Source organism: Rhinolophus hipposideros (assembly GCF_964194185.1).
Source record: "Rhinolophus hipposideros genome assembly, chromosome: 3".
Classification (NCBI taxonomy): Eukaryota; Metazoa; Chordata; class Mammalia; order Chiroptera; family Rhinolophidae; genus Rhinolophus; species Rhinolophus hipposideros.
Genome location: NC_138049.1, coordinates 93,933,493 through 93,961,403, shown reverse-complemented (window position 1 = coordinate 93,961,403; position 27,911 = coordinate 93,933,493). Strand labels below are relative to the sequence as shown.

Sequence of the window (27,911 nt, the reverse complement as noted above, 5' to 3'; positions counted from 1 at the left end):
ATTGTGCACTTAAAAGAGATATTCAAGTATATAAATAAATAGCCATCAGGTGTATTTCACTTATCAAATTAAAAAGAATTGAAAAGTGATAAAACCGAATACTGGCAAAGATACAAGAAAATAAGCACTCATGTTTTTTTGGTAAAAAAAAAAGTCAATTGGAACAATTTGAAGGAAAATTTAGCAATATACATCAGGAGCCTGAAAATATACATGCCTTCTGATTTAGCAATTTCACCTCCAGAAATTTATTCTGGAGGGAAAATAGAGATAGTGAAGATCTCACTTATTGGAACTTCATTACAACATTGATTGTAAGAGTAAAAAATTAGAAATACCCTAAAGACCAAGTAATAGGGAATTGGTTAAATGAATTATAATACATAAAAATAATGTCATTGATGAAAAGGGGTAGGGAAAGATGTTTAGGATATCTGAGTGAAAATTATGAGAGCTCATAATTAATAACAAAACCAAAAACAAACAGCAACAAAAAAAAAAACACTAGTAAAGCTTATTGATCAAGAAAAGTTAAGTTTATTAGACTTATTTCAATAAAGAACACCTTCTTGACAGAGTCTTGGTAGTATTTCAGAGGGGGGAAGTTGGGGGTGGTGGTGGTATATTTACAGAGTTTTAGTGCCAGAGCTGAGTGTGTATAAGGTGGGTCTTACCAGGTTGGGAACTGGTTGGGATTGGGCAGTTTATGACATAGTAGCTTTGGAGTGGTCCTTACAGTCAGGTAAGGTCTTGAAGCAAATATTGTTGAGCAAACTGTTGGTCTTGATAAATAAGCAAATATTTTCTGGAGCAAGTAGCAAGTTAGTTTTGTCTCGTCCCAGTATTGTTTGGCACAGAAATAGGAAACTCTGCTTTGCCCATAAATGTGTATCACAAAGACAGACGAGTACATTGGTTTTGGTTCTCAATAATAGCTCTTTTTGTTGTTGTTGTTAAAAAGTTATTCATATTTATATTCCTATCTCACAAGAAAAAAGCCTAGAAAGATAATTATTTACAAATTAATAGTAGTTATCTCTGGGGGTAAGGACTACAGATGTTCTTTAATTTCTTCTCTGTATTTTCTAAACTTTCTCTAGAAGTTTAGAAAATGAAGATATCTTCAGACAAAAAAGATGAATGTGTTTAACTGTTATTTAACCAGAGAATTCTAGGACTACAGAGTCCCTGCATCTCAAAGCTTCTAAATGTAACACCCAATCGAGGCAAAATTTTGTGGCCAACTTGGGGAACTGACTAAATCATTACCTAATCACAACCATGTGCTCCAATAAGCACGAGGCAGTTTTTCATCGACAGACAGAGAAATGCTGTATGGACTGTTTTAGAAGGATCCATTCTTCAGAAGTATATTGGAAACACATTTAACTAACACAAATCCCGTTTCTCTCCTCAGCTCTCTGTTATCACTCCATGTTCAGAATTACAGTATCGTGGGTGTCAGGGACTTCAGGGAAATCAAGAGTGAGCTCCAAGGTGAACCCAAAAGTTTCGAACACTGTCTCATGAACTCTTCAGCCAACCATTAATAAATATTTTCTAGCATCTCCTATTTGCTGGATGTTAGACAAGGTGAGACGTGGCACAAAAATTGGATAACCTACACTCCGTCCCTCCAAAGGAGCTTAGTGTTGTAGTTGGGGAGAGGGCGGTGAGGAGTTACTAACACACAGCAACAATTCCATGTAGATACGAAACGGCATGCAACCAAGCACTGCTCCACAGGTAGAATAGTACTTGATGCTACCTATGCTGGTCTGTATTACCAGATGTGTATTATGCATCTCGTGTGGTTTAGACTCCAAATCCTATGTGCATTTAAAGATACGAAAGTTTGGGGCATTGAGATAATCTAGTTAAAGAAGGGTTAAACTCAAATTAAAATATTTTTTGTACTCTTTATTGACAACCTTTCCAAACTTTCAGTCTGCTTTACTTTACACATAAATAACTACAGCTTAATAAGCCTAACTGCAGGACCCCAGGGTTATTTTTATTGCATGTAGATGTAGATTTCATTAGCTATAGACTAGAAAGATAAGATACTGACAGGAGTGTGAATTGACCGCTAAACAGCCCAAAATTTACATTAAAAGAAAAAAATAGCCAAATTTTTAATATCCATGTATTTTTTTGGTGATCACCTTGTTTCTATTAAAGAAGATCAGAGTGAAACCTTCCAAAAGAGTGAAATTCCAATTGCTTGAAATGTCATTCCTCTCAAAATAACCCTTTATTACCAGTAAGTACTCTTCATCAGGGATCTCATCATCTCAGAGGCAAGGACCTAATAACCCCCTTGGGGAAATCGAGGCCTTGCTCAAAGTCACATAGTAACTTAGTGGTGGGCCTATGATTAGAATTCTAATGTCTTTATATTCAATCCTTAGCTTCCTACCTTTCCAGTCTGGTTCCCTATGCCTTTCCAAGGGGATTCTGGGGATTTTAGCTGCTAGACATAAAATAAAGGAAACACAGCTCAGGACACATTTGCCATAGTCTCATTTCCAAGTTCGCTTTTTGGAAGCTTCTCTGGAACAGGACTCAGTTCTCAATGCAAGGCACAGTCATTGCCATGCACATGCCCCTAGGTGTCACCACAGCACAGATGCAGAGAGATGAAGTCTCCCATGCTCCCAGCCCTGGGTCAGCCTGTAGAGCCCACCATCTTCATTCAGACCACAGAAACATCGAACACATCCCGGGAGAGCTATGTGATGATCTAATGGAATATTAACAACAGTAACAAAAATGTGCCACAAAGGATGCCTTTGGCCATTCATAATAATCAGCAAACAAACAGACAAGCCTACCCTCAAATGATGTGGGGTATGTTACAGAACTGGAATACAGAGTTTAAACCAGTTTCAGAGTTTGCCAATTCAGCAGTTCAGTGGTCCCATCAATGACCCAAATCTCTCCATTCTGGCTGCATTTTGCAGCAAGAGCCTTGCCCATCGTGGTCTCTAAAGGGTGGCAGCAGACCCATGCCTCACACCTGCATCCAGAGGCAGCACCAAAGGTGTTGACGTAAGGAGTCACTTTTGTAAGAACAAGGAGATCTTTCTCAGAAGTTCCCGAACAAACATCCCCTCCCAATACTGGGTGGAACCTGGTCAAGAGCCCACTCTGAAACCAACCACAACAAGGAAGATGGGCTCAGAGCCGTCATGATTCACCCCTGGAACTGGGGTTGGAATCACTCTCACCTGAGTCTCCTGAGAGTAGGAAGAGAGTGGTTGGTGGGAAGGGAAGAGGAGTGGAAGAGAGGTTCCTGTCCTAATCAGAGGAAGACAGTGAGGGGTCAGGATGGAGAGATGACCATCAACAGCATCTGCCACACCTGCTCGGAGGCTGCCTCTTTTACCAGGACTTGTTGCCTAGGTCAGGTGTTTCCTCCCTTCGGAGGTAAAGAGAAGCTAGGTTCTGATGGAGCACAGAGGATACAGGGGACTGCCGGGACCTTTGCACATTTTAGCAATGTGAATGCTCACAGAGGTCCTTATCAGGTGTTGACTTCAGGTAAACTTACTGAGGACTCTGACGACCTTAATCCAGAGTCAGTGATGTGGTGCTAAGGGTGGAAATTTCAGGCCAGGAATGGTGAGAGGGCTTGGCCACTGAGGGCCAAGCTTTGGGAGCAGGTAGACAAGTGTTTTAAGGCATTCCTTCAGTCACACCTGGGCTGCCACTGTTGGCCTGCCCACAGGTACTACAGTACAGATAGGAAATTGAAATAAGAAACATCAAGGAATATATATATTATATATATTAACCTAGCCCATGGCCTACAGTAGAATTTTAACCTGGTTAAAGTAAAAATCAATTTTTGGAAGGCTGGGTCACAAGCCTTTTGCTTCTTGTCTTCTTTCACCTTTTCTTTTTATTGGCTTTTAATTTTAAGAAGAATTAACACATTTTCTTTTTAAAAACTTATTTTATAACTGGAAGTTTGTAGTTTCTTTTATAATGGGAAATACGACAACCTTTCTTTGGAAAAAAGAGGTATTTCATATCGTCCTTTAAAACAGCGTAGGAAATCCCCACCTCAAATAAGAAGTCTGTTGATTGCTTTTATAATATTTGAAAATAAACCAACTTTATTTGAATCAGTCAATACCAATCAAGACTGGGAAACAAATTTATAACTGGTTGAGATTCATGAAGAAAACACTCAGCAATATCTTCATTAAAAGGCATTTTACATTTATTAAGGCTTGAAAGCCAGTCCTGTTATTTTATCACCACAGTTAAAGGTCTTGAGAAAATCAAGTAACCATCATTTGGAGTGTCTTTGTAAAATGAAATGTTCGTTCTTTTATAAAAGCTAGGTGTCTTTTGCTAAATTTGTTAACTCCCCATCTTATTAAATGGGACAACCAGGTGGTCAGGAAAGTAAGACAAGCTCAAACATCAGCTGGATATTTTGTATTTTAAATATATGTATAATCAATATAGTGAAATCTCTACTTATACATAAAATACCTTAGATAATTGGAGCTTTAAAACTATGTTTTGCCATAAAACAGATTGCTTTTAGAGCAACACAGATTAGCACAAACCCTATAATGAGGCAATCTTTTATTTTATGTTTGGGTGGGGAGGGGAGCACTGAATCGAATTTCCTTAAGTAATCTTAAATAAAATTATGCACACTTTGGATCATACCCAAATATGAAGTGAAAGTATCCTGAAACTAAGCTGGGAGAAGACTATTGACCAAGGGAGAGGAATGTGCATTTGTGAGGAGGGCACATGTTATCTGGTTTGAAGGCTAAAGAGCGATGAAGGGGAGACAGTAGGCCTCGTGTGCAAAGAGGCCCCAAGCCAGCGATCTGACCAGGTCAATTCTCCTGACATCAGAAGCAGATGCTTTACACATGTAATTCTTCCTCTAATACTACAGAGTTTTTGAACAACATATATAAAAATAAAATATGATCCCTTGGGAATCATTGACTTAATTTTAACCCTAAGCTTCATCTTTCCCAGGAGAGAGGCACCACCATCTTGATCACTCTGCTATAGAAATGGCTCCAGGCCAGTGGGCATAAGGCTGAGACCCACAAGTACCTACTGGATATCCATCTATTGCCTCTGGACCAATTTAGTTTTAGACACAGACTCTCACTGGTTTCTCGTGATGAAAAAATTTACTAGATAGGCCTATATCTTCCTGACTCTGCCTCCCCTTGAATTCTATTTGTCTGGACTGTGCTGATTCTTACATCTTTAGGGTCTATTCTAGGCGTGATCGATTTTGTGGCAATTCTACAAAATTGGTGCTGCCTGTCTGCACAGTGGCCAATGGGCACAGGGCCTGTGAACAGCTTCTGTTGCTTCATTTGACAAATGCTAGGAAACGTGGCCTTTTTCTAATGAAAAGTTCAACATCCTCACTGGCCCCACCAGCAGAAGTGAACGCTAAGTACAGTGCCACTTCCTGGGAAACTGAAACTTGTCTGAGATCCTGTAGCCAAAGAAACTGAGTATGTTTTTCACTTTTCAACTCATGAGTTTGGTGCCAGGTCGCTGTATCCCTTGTTTAAAACAAGATCTTCATACTCACGCCCGTGATGCTGAATTGTCAAGCATTTGATTTCCTTTGTCAGGTTGATGAAAGCCCACCGCAGAAGGGATGACACCCTGGATCAACCGAGATTTTACTTTCCCAGCTCATCTTTTCTAGTTATTAAAATCTTATCCAATATCTTCGGGGCCAACCTGAGAGGTAGGCAGTACTGAGTAGATGGGTAAATTCAGCTCAGTCGTTGAGTTTGACCCTTGTTTCTATTTCTGCCTCCCATTATGCTACCTCACCGAAAAAAAACCAAAATCGCCATGTGAAAGTCAAGGAGAGAAATGAATCCAAAATAAAACAGGATCTCAATCCAAGTTAGTCTCCTTTCTGAGCTACTGAAATGCTTTCTGAGGGATCAATATTCATTCAAGACCCATCACAAGAGTTACAACCTGTCCTCAAACTCTAGTGTGGGGTCAAACTGCGAACCTCAGATACTCCCTGAGATTGGTTCTGGGGACCTAAGGACCTTACCACACTGTGGCTGGGAGATGATATCCTGTGTGCATGACAAGCATAGGGCCAAAACCCCAGGAGGCTGAAGGATCTGGACAAAACAGCTCTTTGGAAAAAAAATAATCTGAAGGGAATATGATTTTAAAATACTCCGATTAAGCTGGTCATAAGACATTAAAGCTCTATGTCAATAGTTGTATTATATGATAATCTGCTATTGAAATAAAAAGATATCCCTGAATTAGTATTCAGAAGTGCCTTCTAGTTCTAACTCCGCCCCCTCTTTTAAATGGTTACAAGTGATCATATAACTTCCCCCTCCCCCCAACTCAGTGCCCGGTAATATTGTTATTTATGTAAAACTAAGTCAGCCACAGAAGGAACATCTAGAAACAACAATATTGATTTGGTTGGGCTTGTTTGTTTTTAAAGACTGCTTTTAAAGACTTGCCTACTGTTGAATTCTGAGTATCAAATCAGGGTCCTTAGCATTTGCCAGCTCCCTTTGGGGGAGCTAGTTCACCTGGGCGTCCTGTTTCTCTGTTGTGCTGGCTGTGTTACATGGATGTGCTTCAAGAACAGAGCCGCCGTGGGTCTCAGGAAAGTAAATTGCCTCTTAGGTCATCGTGCCTGGGCTGTGAAGGTCAGAGAAGGATTTCGCGGGGCAACAGGATTTCACCGTAATTAAAAGGCCTTTGGGATCAGTCAAGCTTTCATACCCCAGGAGGCCAGTTTGGGGCTTTTCCCTGCAGTAAAAAGGACTATTTCCTCACCAGGTTTTTTTAAACAAAGTTTCTTTCCAGGGAGCTCTGGAAAGGCTCCTTTAGAGGTGGAAATAAATCAACTCATTCAGCTGGGGGGAAAAATCAACAACAGAAAAAGAGCTCTCAAGCTTATAAAATGTCCTACTGAGAAATTTCCTATTCCTCAGTGGGCTAAAGGAGACCCCCTGCTTCCTCCCCTCTGCTCTGATCAATGGATCACTTTTTTTTTTTTTTTTCCTCCAGAGATCCCTGGAGGCAGGTAGGTCCAGGGATTGCTTGGGTTAGAATGTGTTGATGTTTCTATGGAAAGGACCCATGCCTTCCCTGCCCTCCCTGAGCAAGAGCCAAGTCCTGGTGCTTTCCAGCACTTGGAAGCTCACTCTCCACCAGCAGGCAACATAGAAGGGAGGGTGGTTGAAGGTGAGGGTCTATGATGGATGGGTTTCCTCATAAGGCGTGCACTGGGAGAGGGAGCTGATGGTTAGTTCGTTTCTCTTAGTTTCCTATGCACAGGTCCCCATGCTCAAGCAGGTAGGTAACACTCAAGGAGACTAAGGAGCACAAAATTAGCTAAAAAAAAGATTCCTTTTTTTCATCTGGTAGTTGATTCATAGGTTAGGAACATTAACCGAAATGGGCATATATTTTTCTTCAAGTTCAAACCACATGGTTTCCCAGTCTGAAAGTCTCATGGACTTTCTTCCTAAGGTTCCATGATCATGCCACCTCCGAACTATATCTCTCATTCATCACAGGCTGCAGCTGAATCAGCCTGAAGCAGCTGCCTGAGAGCACCCAACTAGCACACCTGGTTCCAGGAACAACTTGAAGAGACTTGGAAAGTCCTTTTTGGCCAATTCTTGGGTTTTTGCTCATGGGTTGGTAGTTATGTGACATTACCAGTTCAAGACTTAGTTAGATCATGAGAGAGAAGACCTGTCTAAAAAATTCCCAGGGAACATCGAGCATCATAAAGAACTTCATCTTCACCCATCCCTCCATCTCCCACGCCCATCTGCTTTCTCACAGACCCAAATTCACTCGTGGATAAACATAGTCAAACCCAGGTATATAATCTCCAACAAAACAACTACCTTCACGCAAGCAAACCCCATGGCTGGTAGACCCCCGTGGGCCTTTTGGCATCTACACTGCTCCCTTTCCCCACCCTTTCCCAGTCACCCCAGTTTGAAATTGCATGCCAATTTCCTTTCCTGGCAAGGCCCGGACAGCATAAAAATGAAGGTCAGCATCTGTCGGGTGCACAAAAGCGTCACGACATTCACAGCACTGAAGCAAACTGAGACCGTGTCTAAAGTGGTTTTCCAGTCTGGCCTTCAGTGCCCAATGTGACAGGCCTGTCAAAGTACGGAGTGACTCAAGGTGTGTCTGCCAGATGCCCAAATCCAAGCCTGCTCTGTCCTTCTCCATTCATCTCTGTCTCCCCGAAGATCAGTGATTTCTTTCTAATAAAAACTAAGATGGCATTTGTCCTTGGCTTTGGAGTTACTGACAAAGAGGAGAGTGGAAGAGGAGGGTGGAAGATGTATTGCATGTTTCCAATGCATCTAAGAGATATTTTGAGATTGGCAGAAGGGGCCAGTGACAGTCCCAAACGTGGGTTCTCCAACACTGACCCCACATCCACGGAACCCAGACAAGGCTCAAAGGCTGAGCGCTTGACTCTTTCTAGCATTTCTGCTTGCAGATTCCTGTGTGATCAGATGGGGTTGGCGCTGACCTTCACAAAAGACAGCAGGCTAAAGTTCTGATGATACCAGCAAGATGCGGCCTGATTTAAAAAACAAAAAAACAAAAAAAAAGTGTTTCCCGGAGGCAATACGGAAGGGGAGTCTGGGGAGCTGGAGTCCTTTGGGAGAAGCTGAGTCCTTCTGCGGCAGCGATGGGGCAAGGTGGCCCGTGCTCAGGATCGGCTGAGGCGCTTGGCGACGTCTGCGTAGGCCAGCTCAATCTCTGCGTCAGCTGCGCAGGTGTTGGTGAATTCGTCTCTGGCATAGGCGTTCCTGAGGTACCGCCTCAGGCCCGACATCTCAACTGGGATGTCGTAGTTGCGGTATTTCTTGGCCACAATCTGTAACAGAGATGGTAGGACAGAGATGGCGTGAAGGCATGAAACAGATCACTGAGAAGATGTTAGTGGTGTGACCCAGTGTGTGTGCACCGCAGGAAAACCTTCCACGCATCACAGTGGTCCAGCAGCAGAGTGTGTGCCAGAGAAGGCCGCAGTGCTGCTTTATTTTTATTTTGTGTTGTATTATTTGATTTTGTATTCCTTAAGTAAATATAATTTGCCCTTTGACCCAGTGAGCCTATTTCTAGGGAGTTTTCCTTAGGAAATAATCATGGACGTACACGAAGATTTAGCTACACGTATATGATCGGAGGACTATTTAAAACAGCAAAAAGGGGTACATACCACAAATGTCCAGCAATACATGAATGGATAAATGTATTATCATATACAAATACAATGGTGTCCTGGTAAGCCATTAAAAATGATGCTGTAGAGGAAATTCCAGTGATCTGGAAGACTCTTCCAGACAGAGCGCTAAGTTTAAAGTGCAATATCACACATTTGGAGAAATACGTATGATGGCTACAAGTATGTACCGGTATACCAATATATGACCAGTGGTTATTTCTAATTGATACATTATAGACAAGTGTTTTCTATTTTCCCTTATTCATTTTGTTTTACATAAGCATCTTTATTTATAGGAAGGAATAAAAACATAAAAACTTAGTTAGATGTTGAAATGTATATCTAGGTTCCGGGTATGATGTGGAAGTGAACAAATAGTGATTTCTGTTCTTTCTCTATGTCATGCAGGGTGTCAGGGGGGGGGTCTCTGGTCCCGCTCCCCACATAAGAACGCAGGACATGGTGAGGCCAAAAAGGAACACCCACGGAGCCATAAGTAGGGGAGTCAAACCAATATATTCTCACCAGTGGCATCCGCCTCTCTGCAATCTGCTCTTGCTAGCCCCCATTTCTTTGTTAGTGTAGCCACGGCAGTTATATTAGTGGCCAATGGCTCACTGGTTATAGCTGATGGCCAACTAGCCACAGCTGATGGCCAGCCAATCACAGTTGATGGCCATTTACTACCTGAGCCAGCACCTTTCTATGTGAGGCCGAGAGCCTGGAAACTGCTTTCTGGGGCTTTGTCCCCACACCCTAGATCACCACACTTGGGCATTCTGGGGAAGTGGTGTTTGTGTTGAGAGAAAGAGCAGCATAGTGGTTAAAAAGATGAACTCTGATCCCAACTGACTGGATCTGCAATTCTGACTCCACTACTTAACAGCTGTATGACCTCAGACTAGTTATTTAACTCCTCTGAGCCCCGACTTCTTGATCTCTAAAATGGAGGTAATAACAGGACTTAACTTGGAATAATAAATTAGTGAACTGTAGGGACAGAGCCAGGAGTGCAGTTTCCAGGCTCTCGGCCTCACGTGGAAAGGTGCTGGCTCAAGTAGTAAATGGCCATCGACTGTGACTGGATGGCCATCAGCTGTGGCTAGTTGGCCGTCAGCTGTAACCCGTAAGCCATTGGCCACTAATATAACTGCTGTGGCTATGCTAGCAGAAAAATGGGGGCTAGCAAGAAGATGGTGGCTGAGCTAGCAAGAGCGGATTGCAGTTAGCAAGTGGGGTTGGTTGGCAGAGAGAAGTGGACGGCAGGTTGCGGATCGTGTGGCTCCTGCCTCCTGTGTCTCTAACCCAGCCGCCAGTGAGACTATAGTGGTGTGACTCCTATATCTATGGCCCCGTGGGTGCTCCTTTTTGGCCTCACCATGTCCTGCGTTCTTGTGCGGGGAGCAGGAGCAGAGACCCTGCACGACACCCGGCATGACAGTGGTCTCTTTCATAAGGTGTCACTAGCCACTGTGACATAGGTCACAGACATGTAACCTATGCAGTCACATGGGCCTCCCTCTCAGAAGGGCCCTGCTTTTGGTTTACCGTTCTGCTGTCAATGCCTGGAAATCCTGAGTACTTTTTACGGGGTTCCCTGGAAAGTTGTTCTGAGCGAAGGACAATGACGCCCTAAAGCATGAAAAGCTCAGTCTCATAGACAGGGTCACATTTCCAAAGAGGTCACATTTTCCCCCTCCATTCTCTTACATCAATTTTGAATTTCTTTACAACACTAAGAACTATTCTATTCTGAATCACTGTTACTGTTTTAATGTCCTCTGTCACTGTCCTAGCTGTGGGCAGTATGAGGACAGGAACCACAGCTTCATTTTGTGATAATCTCAATAATGCTCTTGATAAGAAGAGTAACCACAATCACAAACATGTATATACTACATGCTCTGCTCCAGGCACTGCTTTAAGCACTTTGCAAGCTACTTAACTCTCTAAATAACTATAAGGAAGAGTATATTACAGTCCCATTTTACAGATGAGAAAAGTAAAGTAAAGAGAGGTTAAATAAGTAGGGTTTCAAGTTGTAGTTAATCTTTACCATCCTCAGTTATCCAACATCAGACAAAGCGCATTTAGTATCAAATGTAATGCAATCACTTAATTTTAAAGACTGAAGATCCGTAGCAACGAGCAAGCTGAAGCCACAAAAGATTTAGGGGCTTACAGAATGTTACACAGGAAAATAATTAATTCAACCAATATTATTGACTAATCACTAATATTTATTATTGTCCCTGCTTTCTAATCCCAGTTCTCTCCACCGTGACACTCAGCCCTATGTAAATGATAAAGAGTCTGAGCTTTACTCAGAATCTCCTGCGCCAGAGTATCAGCTATTGTTGCTTATCTTCAAACCCATCCTGTATTCGCTTCTTTGTGAGGCTGGGGTTCAGGCTGCAAATCACAGCAACTCCCTGTCAGGCTCTACCAAAAGGGGGCGCTAGAGAGGTGCTGCAGACTGGAGGAGGGAGACAGGACATGCCCCTTCCTGTTGGCTTCCTGTTCCTCTGTCTTTTATTCTCCAGTAGCAGCAGCTGAATCCAGTTTGCTGTTCTGCCAACACTTGCAAATCCAATGTCATCACACCAGCTCAGAAACGCCAGCATGCAACTGTGACCTCACTGCTGAAGTTGGGTCCTACTCCTCTGAACTCAGCCTCCAGCCTCAGCTGAGTAGTGCCCCACCTCAGAGGTCCAAGGTTCAGCTCTGCAGGGACCCTCATCCAAGTTTTAATAATTCCAACCTCTTCCTTTTGACCTCCCCCTGCCCCCCACCCTGGGGAGTAGCTGTGTCCTGAAGGTGGAACCTCGCGATATGTTTTGCATTTCTAGTAGTTCCTTAGTATTTAGTACTTCTTTATACTAAATTTGGTGTGGTCGCCAAAGAAGGCACCCCCTCAATGTTCTATCCAGCTTAGGGGTGACTAATAGGAAAAGGTGCTGGAATCAGAGTGCTTTTACAGAGCACTCGCCAAGGTATGCTGGGGCCAACACCCCCTGCCAGTTCTCCTTGGTCTCTGTAAGTTCTCCTTGGTCCCCTCACTGTAAGATGAGGGCCCCTTGGGTTTGCCCAGGAGCCTTTAGAAAAGGCTGTCTTGGCCCAGCAGCAAATCCACGCAGCAGTGGTGGATTACAAACTGATCGATACCGCAGCCTCAAGTCCCTCCATGCTGGAATTTATTTGCAAGTTTTTAAAAGACCTAATATAAACTTGAAAACAGCAGAACTTCAATTTATGAATACATATTTGTGTTTATATTTATATCTCCCTTCCTGTGTGCTGCAGGGGCTGAGCAGATCACTGTGCCAGGTGAGGATCCCAGTGGTTGCTACGAAACACTAACCATGTCCACCCTGCCTGGATCTGTGCACCCGCCTTAGTCGCAAAACTGGTTGTTTCCTCGTGTGTTGGCTTGACTCGGGGAGATGAGAAATAGAAGGGAGCCAGACAATGAAAGTTCAAACCAGGCACTTAGTTAGAGGAGCCTGGGCCCAAACAACTCAGGTTCCGCGGATGAAGATGAACCTGAAAGACTGCCAAGAAGAGGGAGAGGGAGAGGGAGAAGGGGAGAGAGAGAGAGAGAGAGAGAGAAGAGAGAACATGCACAACAGTGAGAAGGTGAGGATTCACACAGGAAACTCTGACGTTTGCAAGAACTTCCATGCTCATGTTCTGAATTTGCTCTTTCATATGAAAACAGTTAGTTCCCACAGCCCAGATTAAGTTTTGGCATTGGAAGCCAAACTGTAGGCCTGACTTGGCTCCCCCTTCACTCTTTCTGCACATCAGAGGTTTGCCAGGTCTCTGGGATCTGATAAGCTGCATCAGCAGAAATCCAAGGAGACAGGAGGCGAGGCCCAGCCTTTGTCCCCTCACAGGCCATCCTCCCTCTGTTTCCCAGCTTCTCCCAATGAACAACTCACTGAACTTCATCCAAGGACAGAGGCGTAATGTAGTCATTTAAGGGCTGGAAGGAACTGGAGAAATTGTAGGATGATGAAGTACCTGGTCTGGGAGATCCATTGGTTTACCTTATTCGATAAGCGATTCTTGAGTGGGTAGTCCATACATGTTTGAGTAAGAGAGAAGAAAGAGGGAGGGAAGGAAGAGAGGAAAAAGAAGCAAGGAGGAATATAATCCACATCTCTTCTTTGAGGCATGAGAAAAAAGAATACTAAAAAGAGTAAATGATCTGCCTCAGCTCATGCTGCCAGTTGGTACCATAGATACTAAAACTTGGATCCCCTGACTTCTAGAATGGGGATCTTTCCGTTACATCACTCTGACACAGTGAGACGGAACTGGAATCATATCTTCCCTGCTGGTGCCCCTTGTTCGTCAGGAAAAGAGAATGAAGATGTTTTGGGGGTGGGGTAGGGTATGCACTAATGAATAACTTCAAAGAGATGTAGCTTGGCTGGACCTACAATTGACCATTGGTTTGGCCCCAAACCCAAAGTGTCTTCATGTTAATAGGTTGTATTTACCCAGGCAACAAGCACTGGCATGCATGATTCCCTCCCAGTTTCCAGCTAAGACCGAGCCCATGGGAACACCAGTGCACACCCAGCTAAGTGAGTTCAACTCAAGCTTGTGTGTGCTGTGATTGGAAGGAAGCCTGCATTTCTAGCCCAGACTTCAGCTGAGAAACACAACAGCTGGATATCCAGCTGATATCCAGCTGATAAATGATTGCAACTGATTCATGTCAGTGAAGGGTATAAAGAAACTGGGTATCATAAAGACAGAACTAAGTGATAAAATGACCAATCGATGAGTTTTTATTAAAGGGCCACCGTATACCCACCATCATGCTTATAGTAGGCCCTATCCTCACAGAGTTTATTGTCTGAGACAATAGGACATAAATACATGTGCAAGTAGAGAACACTGCAACTCTACAATCGCACTGTATTTTTCTCTAAGCTGGTGAGGGTCAGGAAAGGATGTAAGAAGAAGTGTTAGTTTAGAGAACGTTGGGGGACACAACTGCTGTCTTCAAACGAGATGAAAGAGAACAAGCAGTCCTGTCACGTGATGGTCCAGAGAACAGACAGTAGCAACGAGGCCATTTGGAATGCTGTTTTAACAGTCAGAGCCGTCCAAAATGGTAGGGCTGACTTGTGAGGCAGAGGCTCTTTATCATCAGAAATGGGCAGTCGTAGCTGCATAGGAGCCTGTCCTAAACAGAAAGTGGCCCTGTTTGGAATGAGAGAATGTTTTGGATAACCTCTGAATTCCCTTCTTTCCAAAGTGCGGATCCTAAGATTCGTACAGGCAAGGATTACAGTGCCTGTTGAAGGTCAATAAGTGCAACAACAGTAAAAAAAATGATGTCACTTCTTGCAGCCTCTATCTTGTCAACTGATAGATGAGGAAGTTGATGCCTGCCCGCCCTAGGGAGTTGCTAGAGGGAATGAGAAGATGGGTCTGTGCACAGAGAAAACGTGAGGGCACATTTAACAGAGATGTGGGGGTGTACCAGTGAAAACCTATGGAGTGCTAGGACTATATATTAACAATATATGATACGACAAGAGCAACTATTATATATTGAGCCCTTATAATATGCCAGGCACTTTCATGCCACATTACTCTCCCAATGACCCTGGAAATAAGCAATATATGCCTATTTTACAGGTGAAAACTGAACCTCAGAGAGGCTATACAGCTACAGTCAGCACACCGTGGAGGCTGACTTTGGGTTCCTATTCATGTGACTTCAGAGCACAGGCTCTCGACCAGCGGGTGGCACTGCCCTTGACTTAAACCACACAGGTGACCCCAGCCTAAGATGGAGTTGGCCCTGGCGAGCACGTGTGGGTAGAAGTCTCTTACCTTGACCACATGGAGCTTGGGCAACAGGTTGCAGTCGGCCAGGGTCAGCTCATCGCCATCCAGGAACTTGCGCCGGGACCCCTTGTCATCCTCCCCGGTAGAGTTGGCGTCAATCTCCTCTGGCAGAGGGGTGTTCAGGTAATCATCCAGTTTCTTCAGCGCCTTGGTCAGGCCTCTCTCAAGGGCTGCCACGGAACAGCAAAAGAAGTGTCTTTAGTCTACCTTGCCACTGGGTACAGCCATCGACTTCAGAGTAAAGGAGCTTATCCCAATCCCCTCGTCACACCGCCAGTGTCCCACAAACTACAGAATACCTGACAGCCATTAATCACGATGCGGTAGAAGAGTATTAAAGGGCCTGCAAAAGCAGGACTTAACCAAACAATAGGCCCTAGCTAATCGTTTATTTTTTGAAAAATAATATATATATATAAATATTTATATATGTAAATATATAAATAAATATATACATATATAAATACAATATATAAATATATATAAGTACAAATATATATAAATGCAGCCATTAGAATATATATCAAAGCTTAGCGCTTATCTCTAGAAGATGCAGTAACAGTAGTCAACTTTTCTTTTTCTTTTTTGCTTATGTTTTTCCAATAATCCACAATTAGCCCACATAATAATTTTGTATAAAGAAAGGGCTATTCCACAAGTAAACGGCAACTGTATAGCAGTCCTTGGACAGAGATATGCACCGGATTTTGTGGAAGTATTCACTATGGCTAACCCAACCTGAGAAGGGAGGGAATAAGTCTTCCAGAAGGATACGACATAGAAAAGTGAGAGGCCATGTTTGGGACTGCCTCTAGAGAATCAGTGGGTATCAGGGAGGCATACTTGAGATTAATCCAGAGAACAGTGTTCTAAAAATCAGTGTTGTCCAAAAATGGAAGGGCCAATGCACCAAGCAGTGGGCTCTACTGGAAATATGCAATCACAACTGCATAGAAATCTGCAATGGATACAGCTCAAAGAATAAATATCCAAAGGAAGATAATGTGGCCAAAGGCTTTTATAGTCTTGCCCCAACAATTATCTCTCCAATAATTCATTGAGCAGGACGACATACTTAAAAGGACAATGCAGGAAGGCATTATCACTAAGTCATTCCACCTAGAATCTCATAGACCAGTCCAATCATAGAACACTACCCTGGGAACTGTCCACCTGGGCTCAGAAGACAGGTGGAGGAGATGACAGGCTGTGTCATTCAGTAGCCACTACACCTGTGTCATTAGTCCCATCTCCTGGTTTACAGCGTGTAAACAAGTCCTCCGTGATATTACAGGAATCAGTCTTGATACGAATTCCAGTAGCTAAAAGGGGGATGGCTGCCCCTGCCGGAAGAGCCCAGTGGACTGTATGCTCTTGTTCGGATTTTCCCAAATGTGCCTTCTGTTAGCTGCTCCTCACATAGCCGTGTTTGTCTTCTCATAGAAGGCCTTTTGTTTGAGACAATGAAATGACACCAGCCCAAGATGAATCAACTGCATGCTTACTGGAATGTTTGAAAACAGACTGGAGGTTGGACATAGTTTCTCAATACTTCCTTCTCCCTGGTGCGGCATTTGAACTTGTACTTCATCATCTGCTTTGTGTTTCCAGTTTGGGAGAATAGAGTGAGCAGGGCTGGGAAAAATGCTTTTATTCCCCCTAGTCATTATCTAGACTGGGATGGGATTGCAATCCTATTCAAGAGCAATAGCAGAGGTTGAGCGCCCAACAACACTTATTATATGCCCTCCTCACCCCCAAGCACTTGTGATTTATATTGGGGTTGTTTTCTTCTTCAAATCCCTTTCAGTTATGAAAATGATGACAAAATCTTGATTATAATGGAGAAAGGAAAAAATCAGAGTGCTTGTTGTCACTTGACTAACTGATATCCAAGGGAAAGAGACATATTATGGGAAATGAGACACTGAAGATTCTGATTCCAAATGCCTGAGTGGAGACCTGAGCAGGCCACTGCTCAAGTCTGTGCCCTAGTCGCCTGGTCTGATAACTATTATGACATTTGGTAAAAGAGACCTAGAACAGCAACTGAAGCTCCTTGGGAGGATAGTTTTGGATAAATTTAAGCTCTCTCTCCAGTGATCTCTTGAGATGGAAAGATAAAATTCGGCAATAAGGTACGGTTGTTACCTTATGTCATGACTGTGATATACCATGTAACATACCTAGTAGCCACGTTCTGAGAATGTCCTCCGTGTGTCCATTTCATCACTTGCATTTTTGGATTTTGGATCAAGAATATGAAAGTTCAGTTGGTTACAATCGTGGTAGAGAAAAGAGATGAGGCAGCAGGACCGGGACCATATGGCCTGCAGCTAGTGCTGTATTTAAATTTTGACTCTGCCCAGGGTGGATTTAATGCAATGCTGCTGTGGTTCAGGCTTCCAGGTCCCTTAATTACATGGGCCCCTTCCAAGGCCTTGACGTTGACTTTTAAAATTCCTCCTTAGGACATATTGTATTGGCTTCAGACCCCACAAGTCCTGGAAACATCCCTCATCTTGGCTTACTAAGTGTGACCCGGGGAGTTCAGGAACTCCACTGAGCTTTGGTTTTCTCATCTTAACTATGGGACTAAACATCCCTAAACCTCATAAAGCCATTGTGAGGATTAACTCAGATTATGCAGGGAAAGTGCCTCATACAGTGCCTGGCACATACTAGGACACCAGTTAATGACAGCTATTGCTATTGCGTCAGCAAATGTGGCAGTCATCCCGCTCTGGGTCCCTCACCCATATTCTTGGTCAGTATGTTCCTGAAAAATCCAAGGTGTGGCCGGGAATGAGAGAGTCTATGAAGCCTCAATTCTAAGGCCCAGTTCCTGAAGGAGAAAATCAACAGCCCAGAGCTTTGTTTCTCTTACTGACTTAATATACAGCCACAGCCCTGTCCCTTATGCTCCCTTGGGATCCTTCTTGGTGACAGGCCATGTTGAGAGGCATGGCCAGAGGGAAATAGATGCCACAGGCCCGTATGCTAATGCACTGCCGTATTATCGAATAACAAACGCCAGCACCAATACATTCTCTGCCAGTTCTTTTCCCTCCTACCTGCCAATGCATTCCTCTGATCCTGATTCAATCTGGCATCTATAGAATTTAATTATCTCTTTCGACTGACGGCACCCAGGTTATGAAAATGTTGGTGCTGAAGCTTTTGCTCTGGTGAGAGTGAGGGGGATATGAAAGAAGACAGAGTGATGAGAAGATGTTAAATCCTTCAGAGTTCGAACTTGAAACCCTCCCTCCAAAAGACTTCCTCTGGGTAGTAGGACGGGTTACCCTCAGACCACAGCAAGCAAGCCTGAGGCCAGGGGACCCTGAGACCCAGGACCACTAACATCCCAGGCACTTGATGGATACCCAGTCCTTTAATTGCTCTCTTCTCCTCTCCATCCCACCCTCCCCATAAAGATTTATTCTGTACCACACACAAATGCATTGGATAAAATATGTGATGAGGAAACAAGGGGGAATAGTTCATAAATATTCTCAGCCATATGCAAACAATCTCAAATTTATTTTTCTCTTTTTTAAGGAGGAAAAAAATCCACCCATTCCATGATCACTTCCAGATTCATTGAGGTTGATGTTACATAAGACCCAATATTGTTTTCTTGTCATAGAGAAATAATGACTTGGAAACGGCAATTTGAGCTGAGAAAATAATATACTCTTACCAGGGCATGGAGGCTGAACGGGGACCAGGGAGCCAAGACTCTAGTTTAGCTTCCAACAACTTCTTGCAAGCACAGCTCAGCCTGGTTTGCTTTGTACACCAGGGGTATTGATCAGCAAGCAGCCATGCAGAACCCCTTGGGGCTCAAAATTCACTTGGAGTGGAGCAGATGTCAAAGCTGGCCTTTGAAAGGACAGGCGCAGCTCTGTGGGCCCAGGTGAAGTATGTACTAGGCTTCTCATGCATGGTTTTTCTCTGGCATGTGAACTTGCAGAGAGATAAGAACCAGGGGTCCACTTCTGACCAATGTCTGCCACCTGAACAGAGGTCTGTTTGACTCTCCAGGGAGAAGGAGATCGTGGCTATGGGGGGGCTGGTTCCAGGCCGAGCACTTTCTATCCCACTGGGTTCCTCTCTGCTCTAATCCTGCTGCCCAGCACCAACAAGAAATGTCTTACTGAATTTCTGAAGTGGATCGGGATGTTTACGCCAGCTATCATTTAATACACAATGAAGCTATTGAGATGGGAATAATTATTGATCCCCACTTAACAGATAAAGAAATTGAGTCTTGGACTTATCCAAGGTACAAACTCATGTGCAAGCAAACTGCTCGAACTATTCCTGGATGTACAAAGAAAATGTACCTGCTTTTGTTTTTAACTGCTGTGGATTCCTTACAAGCTCCCAACCCCTGAGTAGTGGGAAAACAACTTCAAGTTAGTCCATTCTGGATTATAACCTAGTCTGATGTAATCATCTAAATAGTCCCTCTAGAGAATTCTCAATCGCTTTTGCATAACAAAATGCTCAGTTTCTCAGACAGCCTCCTTCTCCTCTGCCCTGAGTAAATGGGGGTGGTGGGGGAGGAGACTCCTGTCACCTCATGGTACCTGGGAGATGGGAGTCCTGGGGTCCACGGGGTAGAAGTCTTGGGGAAGCTCACACAAGTCCTGAGTCTCTTCCCAATTACACCGAATCTCCACTTCCTTCCAGAGTAAGCATGGGGATTTTGACCTTAAAGTGGTCAGAGGTGGGCTGTTGGCCTCCCTCCAAGACCCTGGAAGGATACCCAAGCAAAGGGCCACACAGGGCTTCCCAGATGTCTCTAGGTCCCCCCACTTTCCCCTCCATCCCCCCACCTCCAGCCTCTCTCTTCTCCTTCAACCCCAAATCCCCTAGGCAGGAAGGAGCAGGCTTTCCTTGTCATTTTCCTATGTCAAATAGTCCATCAAACACAGAGCAGCAAGCCCCTCTGTGAGCTGAGTTCTCCACGCCTGGTTCTTCGTGTGCGAAAATTGAGAAATAAAGGAATTTAGAACATTTTTAGACAATAGCTGTCTTGCAAGGCTACTGTCTTGTTGAAAATGCTGTTTTGAGTATCAGAAGTTAAATCCTGAATGCTTTTGTCTTTCTGGGAATTCCACTATCGAGATCCTCATCTCTCATGGGGCCTGTGGATGCCTGAGATAGATTAGAATCATGTCCTCAGAAAGGCAAAAAGAAACATGTTTTCAATATAGTAGCCCTATTAATACAAGTTAAAAGAAAAACCGGGATTTAAACACAGGGCTGGTGGATTCCATAACTTATCATTCTTCCACTCTGCAAGGTGTCTTTTGGTACCAAGAACTTGCCCATGGCTCCCCAGGATCCACCCAGCCTGCCATCTTCCTTTCACGCTGCAGAACTTTCTCACGCTGATCCCCCTGACGAGAGTGTGGCTGTCAGAATATCACTCCTCATATCCTGCCTTTCAGCTCCTTTGAGAACATGTTTGTGTTCTGCTACTCATGGCTTGATTTTAGCTGGAATTCATGTTGCTCTCAGTGACCTGATCGGGTCCAGAAGGAGTTATTCCTGAAGAGAGATCCTTCCAGGACCCTTCCCATCATTTCTCAGCAACAAATACCAACTCTGCCTGTACTCGGACCAATGCTGTCACATTGCCTGTGAGACAGCAAAACATCTGGGTGAAAAGTGAGACATTCACTTGGGTTTTGTCTATGAAGAAAGAAATATCTAGATACTAGTGGAGGCCTGAATGAAGTTTTTACTTTTCATCTTCTCATTTAAGAGCCATGTCGATATAACCAAAGAATGCAAAACAAAACAAAATGAAAACAAACAAAAACAAAAACACCAAAAACAAACAAACAAAAACCAAAAGCACAGCTGTGGTTCAAGGGAGGTCATAGCGTCAATTTCTCTGGCCATCACATATTCTTGGAGAGAAAATACAAAGCTGGCCACACCTTGATGATATTTGATAGTTTTAGACATGCATGATAATGTCATGGGAACAAAAAAATCAAATAATAAGAACTAAATATCACCTTTTCCTCACCTTTTGGAGGAAGAAGCCTTTCCTTAGAAACTGAGAGAGGTCACATCGCTCTACACAAGATGCCCACGGTCATAGATCCAGGAGAGAGGAGGGGGCTGGAGTAGCAGGAAGGCCCAGAGACTTATGAGGGGTGGGAGCAGAAGAGGCGCGGGCCAGGTGGGCAGAAAAGGTGCTATACAGACTATGATTTTGAGGTGAGACATAGGCATTCTAAAGAAATTTTTAGGACATTTGGCTTTGTAATAGGCACTGTAATTCCCTCCCCTCAAGAAACCTTCTGTAAAGATTTACATTCACCTTTCCAGTTTGGGGAATTAAAGTCATGTAGCTTTCTTCCCTTGGAAAAGTCCTTAAAGAGAGAGAAAAGTGGCCCAGTTATAGTTGGGTTACGTGAGTATGAATGACCACACAGAGGCAAAATTAGCAAGCAGGTGGAAACTGGGGGTCACACCCTCTGATCCATAGTGACTCTTCTAGAACACATAGCAGATAAGGGATGGGTGATCCCCACGGTCCCTTTGTCTCTTAAAACAGTATCTATGCTGGGTCTCTAAAACACACTGAGGCAGAAATAGCAGCAGGGCTATAGATAATGGTAACCGGGCTTTCTTTCAGGTTTGGTGGGCCCTCTTCTCTTCTGCCTGGGCCCTCTAACTATGTTAGCATGTCCCGATATCAGCACGGAAGAGACAGAGAGAAACAGGGTTGGGGGTGTCAGGTAGCCCTGAACCAGGCTCCCCTGAGAGGTCTTGTGATAACAGATATGATAGCAGAGTGGGGCATCTACTCTGGTGTCCAAGAGACCTGGGTTTGAATTCTGCCCCTGGCTATGGCTGTTCACAGCCTGCTGTTAAAGCATCTTCTACAGCATAGTGGGACTTAACCAAAAATAGCTTAGTATTCTGGCTGTAGAACTTAAATTTATGAGAGAATGGGAGGGAAGGAGAGACTGAGTGAAAGACTAAGAGCAAGGGACCAACTCAAGGCAGATGTTGTCTGAACTGAAGCTTATCTGAGCATCCTAGAACTTCCCCAGTATGAGGGAAACCCTGGAGAGCTCACTGGATGAAGCTCCCTCTTGCCTTTCCCAACATGTTCAGGATCCCAAGTCGCCTGGAATCATCTCGTTGAGTTTGGCATTGTTCTCTCCAGGCCATGTGGGTGTGTCAAATTTTCTTAGTCTAAAAGCTTGCAGAATTCATGTCCACCTTTGGCATCAGACCAAGTACACTGGACTTGGCCTCACAACCAGAAAGAAGGATGTTGTCAGATGGCCTCTGGCTGTGAAAGACTCAGGGGCTCATATGTGGGAAGCAATTCCCGGGGCTCTGTTTCTAGGCACTGGTGAAAACAGGAAAGGTGGAAAGACAAATAGCGGTTTATGAGAAAGCAAAATGCAATGGCAGCTTCAAAAGATTCCCTGCTGTTCCCTCGTGCTGCGTCAGCTGGGCTAGAGAAGAGTCTGCAGCTCACGCTGCCCTGCCGGGGATATTATTTGTTTGTTCTAGAAAGGATTTTGGCCTTGAATAGGAGGGCGAATTAAATGACAAATGCCAATAGTTATTTCCAGTAAGAGGCCAGCTAGTGATTCTTTACTCCCAAAGTAGGATTCAAGTCTTATAACAATGGTGAAGTGGGATATAGGACACTATTGGATGCAGCCACCCACTCCATATTTGGTGGAGAGAATCATGGAGCGAAGGGGCACTCGGATACATTTCTGATGAATTCAGGGACTTTTCCTCGAGGAAGAAACAGATCCTCTGTGTAGCTTCCTCCCTCATCCCTACAGGGAATCATTGTGAAGAATCATGTTTATACAGCTCCTCATATCAACCTGGTATTGCTCTATGTTCAGAAGTATTATTCCCAACAACAACAACAAAAACAAAATATATATATTTTTTAAAGACAAGTCTTTGGCTGTGTTTAAAACACCAGCACGGTAAAGAATATAAGACAACGTCTGCCCACTTTTCATAAGTCGTTTTTTGTTTTTTTCAAGTATGAAGGGAAATACGGATAGTATAGACGATTCCAGATTCAGATACTTTTCCTGCGCCTCCTAAAAGCCACAGTAAATTTGAAGACAAAGATTATTACTTAGGTCTTCACGTTTAGGTTTCCTTTTGCGTGTACAGCCTGCACCGTATAAGCACCTCGCATGTTTATTTATCAACAGGAGGAGAAAGAGACAGAGAGAGATTGACTCTGAATAGAGCCGGTTGAAGAGGAAACTGCAGAAATTCACCGGGGAGGGTTTGCTAGCCGGAGCCCCAGGAGAGAATGTGTTCCTATCAGGGCCCAGGCTTTAGTAATGGGGCAGTGGCGACCCCTTCTGGCCTATCCTTATGCAAGGAAAACTTTTCTGCATCTCTCACAGGGAACACGTGCGTCCGTGTGTTTTCTATTATGCTATCCAGAAACTCATAAATGGTTGTAAAACCCATTGTGCTAATAGAAGGAACGACATAAATGCTGACTGAAGCTATTAATGCTGGTTATAGTTTATGTAGCAGACTGAATCAGGCTGAAAAACTGTGAGTTTTTTATGGCTACTTTATAACAGGTTATTTTTAAGTATCAGGCCATAGATTAGGTTTAGTGCTGAGGTTCAAACATTTGGAATGAGCTGGTCAAGGGAGATTCTAACTTTCTCAGGGGTCATCTGTTCCAGCGTTTAGGCCTCGGGACGTTCTTACTCAGCTCTCCCTCCTTCCGAACATTCAGGCTGAAGGGATTTAACCACATTCTGTCTTGCTTCATCCTCAAATGCCCACATCTTTTATATAAGAACCATTAACAACTTTAATAACTGCCACCACAATTCTAAATTTACAAAATTGCTGGCTTTGTCATTCTGCGACTATCCTACATTCTCTTCCAGTTGCCCAGTCTTTCATTTGTTAAACTGGCATCTCTGGGGTGCCCACTGTGGGCCAACTTTGACATCCCTTATCCCTCATGGACTGCTGAGTTAGGACTCCAATGGTGAAGCTGGGTTGTTGAATATATATAGGGAAACACACATGGTCATAGTTCCATCAGTATCTGTTGGTTTATGAACTGATTCAATAGCATTTTCCTAAACGACCTACTTACTCTTGTTTAAAAACTCAGCACCCCCTACGTTTTAAAGAATGGATTATAGGAACTGTATAATGGGCATAGGTCAAGAGCACAGACCGTGGGACCAGCAGCCTGGGTTGGGATCCTGACTCTGCCACATACCCTCGTGGGCAAGCTGCTTAACCTCTTATGCCTCAGTTTCCTCATCTGCAAAATGGAGGTCATAACGTGGCACACATGTAGGGTTGCAATCAGTAACGCCTGCAGAGGGCTGAGAACAGTACCTGGAATGCAGAGAGTGGTTCTTCTGCACAATTTGTGATGATGCTGATATATAACAATCCAAGCATATAAAATAGCTAATTCGTTCTTAGAGTTGCAGGAAAACAGTCTGCTTGATGAATATTGTGCTTGACTGGTCCTCTGCCCCGAGGAAGTCATCCAAATGAATTATGCAGTCCTGTCTTACGTACTCAGCTGGTCCTTTCACTCTGACTCTGCCACTGTAACCACAGTCCCACCAGAGTGAGCCTTCTTCCTAACAGTCGTGCAATAAGGCTCTCTTAGAGGGGAAGTCCAGCAGGGGTTGGCGGTGGCTTATACTTTTGCAGAATTTCCCAGATATGCTACAAATATACCCACCACCACCACCACCACCTGTCCCTCCCCCACCCCTCTCAGAACAGTTCTCTGGGTGCCCTCACTTTCCCCCACATGGATTAGTCTGGGGTGGGGGGGAAGCTTTTCACTGAGTGTTTTAGTTGCACATTTTTTACTACACAGTCTTGAGTCTTCCAAAGTTTGAAGTAAGAATATAGCAGACTAAGTGTGCAATTGTATACTTCTGTCTCCCCAAATCTAGGTGGGATAATGATTCAGATTTTGTCAACCCCGGAGGAGAATTGGAAATAGTGTGTCTTTTTTCTAGCATGCCTAGATCAGATATTTTCACCATAGTTTTTTAAAAATCACCTTACGTTGAAAGTGAATTATATACAACAATTCACTCTTACTTTCTTTGTTACTAATAGAACACAGATTTTTTTTTTCGGAGTAACAATGTGCCCAGTTAATTATACGTATCTTCCCAGATTCCCAGCTAAAGAGGCCAAGTGACCACGTTCTGGTCAATGAGGTGTACGTGGAAATTTTTGAATAGGCTCTGGGAAAGAAAAGACAAGACACAGCTAGCACTTCCTGGAACTCAGATGTAATGTTTGGAAGTAGAGCAACCATCTTGTGACACAAGGATAAAAGTCATACTAAAGGTGGAGAATCGGGTGCTCTGAGGAGCTGGGTCCGTGACTTCTTTAAGACACTAAAACTGCCGGGAACTCTCTACTCTTTGGACTTCTGTTATATGAGAAAAGCAAACTCCTATTAAGAAGTAAACATTTACATAGAGTGACTAGAGCGGGGCATGGCACATAGTAAAATGCTATAGAGGATTTTGCTAAGTAAAATAAAATAAATATTTGCTTCAGCTGCTGTAATCAGGTTTCTATTATGTACAGCCAAATGCAGCCTTTGCCAATACACAAAGATATTGCCAATATTTCATCATTACGTTATTATTTTAGCACCTTGTGTAGTGGCTGGTACTAAGTAAGTGTTTTATGGAAGAATGAGCTCTTCAGAGGGGTTTGAGGAAAGTAAGAGACCATAAAATGCGACTCTATATGTCTCTATGCTCGTCTCACTAAAGGACCTACAATGGCTCCCTTTCTTTGTGTAGTGGTAGCGCTTGGTCTCCTGGGGATGGATGAAAGGATTCCATCTGTTTGGCCTGGCATGCACTCTTGCAGGGTCACTAGAGCCAAACGAGGAGCACAGGCCACCACCAGCCTGCACCTCTCTGCCAAGTGACACGGGTAGAACCGAGGTCAGGCCCAGGCCTGCGCAAAGTGTTGAGTAAAACTTGTCTTTGTGGTTCCCACAATAGAAGCAAAACATGGGTAACTGTCAGTGCACGTGTCAACAGACGTGACCTTCAAAGTTAGAGCTGGATGTGGAGCCCAGAGAAATCATGTGGTTTGACCTCTTTCTCTGGAATATGCAAGAATGGAAAGGGTTCTGGACGTGGGCACAGAGAAACATATTTCTTACTGTGATCTGGATCATTAAATGCTTTTTTGACCAGGGGTTCCTAGAAAATTAATTTGACCTCTGGCTTCTGGCTGGAAGAATACTAGAATTGAGTCTTCTGTTTTCTCTTCTGATTTTTGGTTAAGTTTCACCTTGAACACCAAATATAATGTTCCTTGACTATAATTACAAAAATGAGCGTAACAAGAAAAATACCATTTAAGCAAACACCACCACTACACTACTGACGTTCTTCAGGAGGAGACGTGTTCAGATTATTACACTCTTTTACTGACTGGTTCTAAACGAGGTTATTTTGTGGCTGTTGTTTTCCCACTATGAAACTTGATTCACTATGACAGAGGTTATTAAAGCATTCTATGTTCTTAGCTGAGAGATAGTTCTAGTCATAGAACATCATAAACTTTAAAGAAAGACTGGGACGTGTCAGAGATAATCAAGGAAATGCAAATGTCTGAAATGTGGCCACAGGCTTGAAGGTAAGGGCTAGACAGGCTGGAACAGGAAGTGGCTTGGAAGAAATGGCCCTGACCCGGATGAGTCAGATTAGGCCCTTTCAACTATCTCTCAGGTAAGTGAGCAGGCAGGGTAGGGGTGTCTTGAGGTGTTGGGGATATGGTTCATTCATTCATTTAACCAATGTTTATTGAGCACCTGCTCTGGGCCAGATGCTAAGCTAGGCTCTTGGGATAATAATGATGACTGAGACATTTGCAGCATGTCTCCTGGTGGAGACCGCTGCCCAGAACCCTGCTTCCCAAAGCACTCTCCTGGACCAGCAGCCGCAGAGTCACCTGGGCCCTCTCAGGCCCAGCCCAGACACACTGCATCAGTATCTGCATTTTAACAAGACCCCCAGGGGACTCAAATGTACACTCAAGTTGGAAAATGGTCTGGGTAACAAGGAAAGGAAAATGAAGTGTTACTTGACACGCAACTTCTAAACATATGTGTCTCTTTAGCTAATGAGGCTATTCAGGCTAAATTCATGAACAGGCTTGAGGTGGGTTGGGGTGCCTTCCCAAAAGACAGCTCTAGAGCAGATTTTTAAAGAAGACTAGGGGTTTTAAAGTCAAAGTTCTGTGTAGCAACGTTTTACCCCCCAACAACTTATCCTCTCTAAGCAGCTGATGAATTCAGAATACCAGACTGCATTTCACCCCTGGTTTCAATTCTTATGTTTTAGTCTTAGTTAGTTTGTAGAAAAAGGTTTTAAAAGCTGAGAAATGCCTGGTGTGTCCTATGTCCGTCACTGACGCCATCATATATATCTTCTGAACAATTTTTCCAAGCTTCAGGTTTTCTTTTGTGAACGGAAAGAACACTGCCCATCCTGCCTGGACAAGACAGTGACACATTTGACAAGCGGAGTTTAGAACTGGGGTGTCTGAAGTTTTTGTTAGAAGGTTCAGCCTACCCCCTGGATTTCACGTCTTGTCATTGTCAGCCCCAGTTCTACCAAAAATGGGAGAACCCATTCTACATGCTAACTTACCCGGAGCCCCTCTGCACTGACAGTCAACAGAGAGGAAGGAGAGTCATGCTCAAAGC

At 43.7% G+C, this 27,911-nt stretch overlaps 1 protein-coding gene across 2 annotated transcripts in view; it reads right to left on the bottom strand.

The window, feature by feature from the left end:
* Nucleotides 1-4,097: 4,097 nt before the first annotated feature.
* CLIC5 (chloride intracellular channel 5) overlaps nt 4,098-27,911 on the bottom strand; it is a 158,917-nt gene continuing 135,103 nt past the window's right edge. For both annotated transcript variants that reach the window (XM_081044727.1, XM_081044728.1), the window contains exons 5-6: nt 15,122-15,306; nt 4,098-8,914 (exon numbers count right to left, since the gene is read on the bottom strand). In XM_081044727.1, the coding sequence (XP_080900853.1) occupies nt 8,747-8,914; nt 15,122-15,306 (353 nt within the window). In that variant the 3' untranslated portion in view covers nt 4,098-8,746. The remainder of the gene's footprint in view (nt 8,915-15,121; nt 15,307-27,911) is intronic.